This window comes from Zophobas morio, unplaced genomic scaffold (genome assembly GCF_036711695.1).
Source record: "Zophobas morio isolate AGI-343-1 ecotype UQ-CSIRO unplaced genomic scaffold, CSIRO_AGI_Zmor_V1 ptg000022l, whole genome shotgun sequence".
NCBI lineage: Eukaryota > Metazoa > Arthropoda > Insecta > Coleoptera > Tenebrionidae > Zophobas > Zophobas morio.
Window position 1 is genome coordinate 2,560,698 of NW_026972127.1, and position 8,191 is coordinate 2,568,888.

General features: G+C 32.2%; 1 protein-coding gene across 1 annotated transcript; it reads left to right on the top strand.

The window, feature by feature from the left end:
- The first annotated feature begins 4,671 nt into the window (after positions 1-4,671).
- On the top strand, positions 4,672-5,285 carry LOC135133676 (endocuticle structural glycoprotein SgAbd-5-like). Its single transcript, XM_064062149.1, has 3 exons — positions 4,672-4,770; positions 4,823-4,938; positions 4,986-5,285. The coding sequence occupies exons 1-3, from the start codon at positions 4,762-4,764 to the stop codon at positions 5,164-5,166; spliced, it is 306 nt and encodes a 101-aa protein (XP_063918219.1). The 5' UTR covers positions 4,672-4,761; the 3' UTR covers positions 5,167-5,285.
- The last annotated feature ends 2,906 nt before the right edge of the window (positions 5,286-8,191 follow it).

An 8,191-nucleotide genomic window follows, 5' to 3' on the forward strand; every position in this document is an offset into this window, starting at 1 on the left:
CCTCTAAGAAAATAAAAGAAGGGTGGGTGGGAAAAAACGTGACAAGAAACATCGCAACAATTTGGGAAATAGCTACAAAAGAACACGACAAAAGAAGTAATAATAATGCCACAAAGAATAGTTCAAACAAAGCAAAAAAGAGGTAACAAAAAAGCGGATTTTTGGATGTTTTTCTCATTTTGCTCAGTTATTGGAGAGCTATGAAGGAAGACAACAAAAAAAGTTACAAAATGTGTGCTACAAAAAAAAAACCCGACAAGAAAAGTGTAAAAAAATCGAAATCAAAAAGAACGTCAAAAGAAAGGCAACAAAAAAATGTGAAGAAAAATGGACTAAAAAAAAACAGCGGATAAACAAAATAACACGAAAATCAGAAAAAACGACAAAAAAAATTAAAAAAGTGACAAAATGAGACAAATATCGATAAAAAAAGGACAACAAAAAAAAATGGATCAAAACAGCTAAAAAAATGCGTCAAAAAAGTAGAAAATAGAGCCAGTACTTACTAAGATAAGACTGATTTTGGCAAATGACATACATACCCTTTGAGAAAATAGAGGGCGGGTGGGCGGGGCCAGTACTTGCTAAGATATGACTGATTTTGGCAAATGAAATACCCTCTAAAAAAATAAAGGGTGGGTGAGTGGGGCCAGTACCTGCTAAAATAAGACTGATTTTGGTAAATAAAATATCCTCCAAGAAAATAAGGGGTGGGTGGGCGGGGCCAGTACTTTCTAAGATAAGACTGATTTTGGCAAATGAAATACCCTCTAAGAAAATAAAGGGTGGGTGGGTGGGGCTAGTACTTCCTAACATCAGACTGTGGCAAAAATAGTAGAAATGTGATTGATATCAACTACTCTAAAGACATCCAAACTGCCAGGAATATAATTTATAAAAAAAATAAAAAATGTCAGTTATATTCAAAACAACAAACACGTTACAGTTGTCAAAAATATAAAGAAAAAAAATGTAAAAAAAAAGAACAAAACGTCAAAAATATTATATAAATGTAAAGAATATCGAGAATGTGTAAGAATGTCAAAGTTTAAGAATACAAATGTCAAACATTCTTTAAAAAAATCACCAAGAATGATATGTCAAATATAGGTGAAAGTGTCAGATATGTCAAATACTGACATCAAAAGGTGAAACACATCGAATATTTCAAAGCGACCACATTTAGGTGTCATTCAAAATTATTCGTCTGTGCCTCTGGGATCCTAAAGTATTAATATTAAGGAGGGCACTTTTAGTGTCTAATCAAAAAAAGTTAATCGTGAAAATTAATGTTTGTGAATGCTAAGGGTGTTTTTTTTTATCTAGAGATCTATTATTACAACTGAAAAATGGCGACAAAAAAAAGAGAAAAAAAGCTATAAAAAACGGACAAAAAGGCGTCAAAAAAGATGATAGAGATTTCAAAAAATTGCTACAAAAAAGGCTAAAAAAAGGGCAACAAGAAAAACGAAAACAAAAAATGGTTAAAAAGGATTACTTACAATTCAACAAAGATGCTACAAAGAAAAGCCACAAAAATGCCTTTAAATAAAAGTGAGAAAAAAGCAGAAAAAAGACAACGAAAAATGGTTAAAAAGAAATTGACAAAAAGTCCACAAAAAATGCGTCAAAAAATCTACAAAATAAAAGACTAAAAAACATGACAAAAACAAACAAAAGCAAGAAAAAGCTCTCTTATTTTTATCTTTATTTGAAAAAGCATCACAAAAATTACTGGAGTGTCGTAATCATTCTAATGTAATATTTTTAAAAATGTTTTGAACGTAATTTCCCATGTTTATCTGTTATTTGAGTAGATTGTTGCAAATAAAAGTGACTTCGTAACCCACGAAAATTTTCTACATAACTTTGTCCGTCTTTTGATTAAAATAGAGCGTTTTAATATTTCTTTGCTCGATTTTGTTGTAAGATTCTTCTTTCTTCAACGTGCACAGAACCTGTTTTAAGATTTTTGTAGGAAATTTTCGATTATCTAAAGACACATAGTAAAAATTGATATTTAATAAACCACAACATTTTATGCACGAATAAAGCCCTCTTGATAATTTTTTTGGATTTCTATTTTAATTTAATTTCCCATTTTTATCGATTATTCGATTATTTGAAGAAATATTACAAAAGTGGCTTCAGAATCAGCTACGAAAAACTGTCCTCATTAGCACGGTCTGTCCTAGTATTTTAATATTTCTATATAATTAATTTCCCATTTTTTTATTATTTGAAGATATCATAAAAGGCACTTCATGTTCGTATTCAAGGAAAAATTTTCTATACACACATCCAACAAACATGTATATTTATAATTGAGCAGTAAAAAAAATAAAAAATAAAACTAAAAGGAAGAGATATAGAGGGCGATTCGAACTACATTTAATATCTAAGCAAACAATAAGTAAAAAGTTCTAGTAAAATGATGATCATTTTTCAAAAATGGAAGAGCTACAGAATTTTTAAATTTGATTATCTTCATCGAAACTACTTTCCAACATCCTTAAATTTATTAGCAAAAACAAATGCTTGAATGCCTTAAAAAATAAAACAAATTTTAAAATGATGGATCTAAGAAATCTTAAATTTGGTATGAAACCAGTGTTAGACTGATTTTTTTTCAACAATCCACGATAAACAAAATATAATTATAGCACCGATGCAACTAATTTTTGGAATTTCATTGAATTTAGAACGTCACTGTGAATCTCCTATTTCATGTTCCTGTTGGCATAACGTTATATAAATACCTCGTAAAAGTAAACCTGGTGACGAATGCGAGATTAGAAGTTGACTGATTCGGGGAAGTAAATAAATAATTCTAAAAATGTCATTTCTGGTGAAAGTCATATATCACATGCACAAAGAGATGGCTCGATTATGTGATCAATTAAAGTGTCAGACGTTCACCCTAACCTCCAACTTAGAGACTGACTTTTAAATTCCATAAAATCGATTCGACATTTGTTTTTGAATTATAGAATATAATTACGGCTGCTTTGGTCATGTTTTCCCGATTTAAGATCAGCCTAATCCTGTAGAACCTATGTAGAAGTCAAAAAATATACTAATATGTGCAGTACGATAAAACGTCTAATTTTAAAAATTCACACCTTTTTAAGCCTAAATTTAAATAGAATGCACAGTTTCACTTTTAATTTGCACTTATTAAAAATATTTTAAATTTAAATCCAGTTAATTACATGAGCTCACTTTTTCACACTGCAGAAACTTTCACAAATAACATCCTGAAACAGCGTTATTGTTGTTTTATTACGAATTATTGATGCGTCATAAGATTTTTTCTTATACAAAAAACACAACGTAGGGCCCTTGGCGTAAATATTTTTAGATCTTCACGAAGAAATATTTAATAATCTTCAACCGCATGTTGAAGTGAATCTAATCATATATAAAAAAATCTCGTTTTGTTTTTGACCTTCAACTGGAATTGTTTATGATTTTGTAAAAAACCACAAGAATATTTGCGAAAAACGTGACTAATGTTTTGTTTCTACAACTACGTATTTTATTTATATTAATCTTGTAAACTCCGATTTATTCTAGTGAATTCAATTTCTAATAAGTTTCATTCCAGGAATGCTTAAAAAATGACACGACGATCAAAGTCATTTCTTCAAAGGTGTAAAGCTCTCGCAATATGAGGTTATGCAATTTTTTGAAGCTGTAAACTTTAAACTTATTTGTTCATCGTAACAGACTTTTTGACCGATATGTCATAAACTTTATTTACAGTAGTCGTAATTATTGAATGCCGCCTAAGTAAACCAAAATTGAATAACTGATTATAAAACAAGGAGAAAGCTCGGAGTTGTTGAAAATTGGACCTGTGAATTTTAAAAACCCATTCAATTTAGTATATATTTTAAAGGTATGTTTCTACTAACGGAACCGTCTATATTCACCATGACGTCATGTACCATTCTTTACAGACTGTCAATATTTTAACAACAATTCAGTGCAACAGTTATAAACAAATTAACATTACTTTAACACGTGTTTGTAGAAGCCGACCACATTTATTAATAACAAACTAAATTACCCGGCCAGCAAAACACTATAATTACTGAACATCACATCTTTGTTGCTATTATGATTATTGTTTACCAACAATGCCAATACTACAGTCCGATTTTTTTCAACTCCACTTTAGCCCAATTAAAACATATAAACAAAAATGTCCTTCGCCGCACTGATTTACACCTGCTCCATAAATCTAACACTGTAAAAAACCGCTCATCACGAAATTTATTTTGTTAGATCTCACCATTCGCCATTATTTATTGCAAGATTAATCAAATTTAGTTTCAAGGTAAAAACGAAAAGATCATCTAAAATGGCAGTTTACACACTATAAGAAGTGGGTATTTGCACTCATCAAACACATTCGACAAACAAACAAAAAAGAAAAAAAAACGTTAAGCAATAAACGCGCCACAAAAACGCGCGTCCAATAAAATTAAAAGAAAATTTATCGACTATACTTAGTAATAAAATAAAAAATTGTGGTTTGACACCACGACAAATTAAAAAGGTCTTCCTGTCACGGCGCTACCGCACTTGAAATATATTAGTCACGAAAAGGAGTGAATCTCAAGAAAAAAACTTATTTCCTTCTAAAGGTGAAGTGTGAAGGATCATCACAAACAGTGGGGACTTTGGTTATTGGTCTGTCATAAATTGTATATAAATCCAGCTCGTGGTAATTCCTAATTAGTACTTACTTTAATCATGAAAGTGGTCAGTTTGTTCTCAATGCAAAAATCCGTGTGTCTAATAGTTATATTTTCAGGCAATCGTTCTGTGTGTCGTTGTAGCCGCGGCTTTAGCTGCCCCCCAAGGAGGAACCGGTGCTCAAATTTTGAGATTTGAGAACGAAAACATCGGCGTCGATGGATACAAATTCGCGTAAGATTTGGCAAAATTTGGGTGCGTTTTTTGATTTTGGGTTCTAGTTATGAAACAAGCGACCCGATTTCCCGGTCGGAGCAAGGGACGTTGAACAACATCGGCAGCGATAAGGAGTCCATCGAGGTCCACGGGGAGTACACCTACAAGCTCCCAGACGGTAAAACCCACACCGTCTCCTTCGTCGCCGACGAAAATGGTTACAGACCAAAAACCCAAACCAGCTAGACTTTTTTGAAAAAACCGGCCCGATTTTCGACTTCCTACTAGCCTAGTGTACAGCAGATTACAAACATAGCATTTGTAAATTTTGTAAAAAAATTAATAAAAATGTACATACTTGTTAACACTTTTTTTATTTTGAATGCAGTCATGCCAAGTATTTGCATTAACGCTCTTGACATCTTGAGGTAGGTTGAGAAGCGCAGCGAATAAACATTCCTGAGTGATGTTTTATGGGATGTTAACATTTTTCAACACCGACCTTGTCATAGTTTGGGATCTGATAGCATGCACGTTTTAATTTGGCTAGAACAAGTGAGAATAAAATAAACAAATTAATCACGGCGTGATTGCGGGACAGAATTTTGTAACGATTTGTCAATTTTGCGAGGAATTCGTGGTTAAATAATTAAGATCTGGGTCGAGAAATATGCTAATACCGTCAAAATGAAAAATAACAAGAACGCGCGTTTAGTAACAAAAATTTGTAAACATGTACCAACACATGGGTTACGAATTTTTATAATTTTTGACTTGAAAAGTGTGTACAAAAATTTCAAACAATTAAATTTTGAGCCTGTCGACCATGAACTTGGATTCACCTGCTGCTCACCTCTCGATGATATCATAATGTTCGGTAAAACAGGGAAACATTATCCAATGTCACGTTCATAAAAATAAAACACAAATAAAACAAAACCCTCGTTAATGCAGTGATGGTTAAAGTCTTGACATTTCGAAACACAAAAAACTGCAAATACAATTTCAGTGTTTGGTTTCTCGTAATTGATGATGAGCATCATCGGAAGACATGTACTTGTTAATTTCAAAACAAGTTTTAACATTTTAAAGCGCGATTCGTTCGAGGATTAGTAGTAGGTGCGTTTTATCGGGAATTTGTTTTAAAGTATAGGCGAAGCTTGATGGATGGACATGAATGGATGTAAAGTAAAAACATGGTTGAGAATGAAAGGTTGATGGACATTGGAAAATTTGCATTGATCTTTGAACTTAGTTGGATCGTAACCTATACGCTTATGTAAGTGCATGGTGGGTATAAATGTGTGAGATGTCGAATTTAAAGCGTAACTTGAGGTATTTTAAGATAAATGTCTTCATTATTTATGTTGGGTTTAAATGATTTTGGAACAGTGTGAATTATGGTTGGATGGTTTGTTCGAGCTTTTTTGTTTTTCTTGTGTTCACTATCACTTTTTTTTTGGTGATCATTCTATTCATCCTTTTACTTCTACAAGAATAGTTAGTAAGCGTCGTAAATATTTTGATGACTGCAGTTGAAACATTACATTAGTTCTGCTCAAAAAATGCCTTTTGTACTATTGTGGACGTCATCAACATTTTTGGGAGGATGCCTTGGATTGGTGCACTGTAATACTATAAATCACAAGCAAAAACTCATCATGTTTTGCACATTTCGGGTAGATTTAGAAATTTAACAATGGAAATTTGCAATTTAACACCTTTAAATTTCACAAGTTTTCATAAAATTAATAGGGGCAAAATCAGTTTTACCTTATCAGTACTAGGCCCGCCCACCCGCCCCCTATTTTCTTAGAGGATGTCATTTGCCAAAATCAGTCTTATCGTACCAAGTACTGGCCCCACCCACCCACCCTCTCTTTTCTTAGAGGATATGTCATTTGCCAAAATCAGTCTTATCTTACCAAGTACTAGCGTTTGCTAAGATAAAACTGAACAATATCAAGAGTAGTCACTAGAATGAAGAAGGAGTGTAGAAAAAACTAAACCCAGCCTCCCCCATCTCTTTCCTCCATTTCACTGACTTATTTGATTTACGGTAAAATGGGAATTGAATTCTATTTTGAAAAACGGTAGAATCTAAGATTTAAAACGGAGTCAGATGTGGCCCCGCCCACCCACCCCTATTCCGTTTTGAACGCTCATTTTATTGGCTCTGAAGAGGGAAGTTGCAAAGCTTTGCCAAAATCAGTCTTATCTTAACAAATATTAGCCCCAACCAACCGCCCGCCCTCTATTTTCTCAGAGGATATATCATTTGCCGGAATCAATCTTATCTTATCAAATACAAGACCCGCCCACCCGCCCTCTATTTTCTTAAAGTTGTGGTGTGGGGCTAGTACTTGTGAAGATAAGATTGATTTTGGCAAATGATGTATCCCTTTAAAAAAGAGGGGGTGGGTGGGCGGGGCTTGGGGCTTGTATTTGCTAATATAAGACTGTCTTTGGGAAATGATTTACCACTAAAGAAAATAGAAGGGGTGGGGGGGTTAATAATTGGTAAAACAGGACTAATTTTCGCCAATGTCGAATTCTATTTTGAAAAAGGGTAGAATCTAAGATTTAAAACAAAGTCAGAAGCCCACCCACCCTTATTCCGTGCATGCAATTTTCCGGGCTTCCAAGTTTAAATTTTTCAGTTTTTAAAATTGTGTACTTTCGATTTTCCAATTTTTCATTTCTTCAATTTTTCGTTTTATTTTCTTTATTTATTCAATTTTTCTCTTTTTGAATGTTAATTTTTTCAGTTTTTCGTTTTGCATTTTTTCCAGTTTCTTATTTTTTCGAATCAAAAACATGAAAAAACGAAGTATAAAATGGAAACTGAAAATCTAAAAATAAGAAATCAAGAACTTGAAAAATCGAGAAAGGGAAAAATAGAAAAAAAACGAAATTCTATAAAATCGAAGTATTTAAATAATTGGGTCATAAAACTTCATTTATTCGACTTCTTAATTTTTCGAATTTTAATTTAATATTTCGATTCTTCAATTTTTCATTTTTGAATTTTTCAGTTTTTGAATTTGCAATTTTTTTTGGTTTTCAATTTTTTAATTTTTCGGTGTTTTAAGTTTATATCTTTGAGTTTCATGATTTTTCAATTTGTCGTTATTTGATTTTCAAGTTTTCACTTTAAGTAAATAATAATAATGGTTTTTAAAATTTTACGTTTTTCCATTTCACAACTATTAGATTTTAAAACTTCCTCATTTCTTCGGCTTTTTAATTTTTGGATTTTTATCTTCAATTT

What these genes read in the sequence shown, in the direction of transcription:
- LOC135133676 (XM_064062149.1), top strand. An exon ending in GTCGATGGATACAAATTCGC is followed by an intron (nt 4,939 to 4,985) that starts GTAAGATTTGGC and finishes TTTGGGTTCTAG; the next exon opens with TTATGAAACAAGCGACCCGA.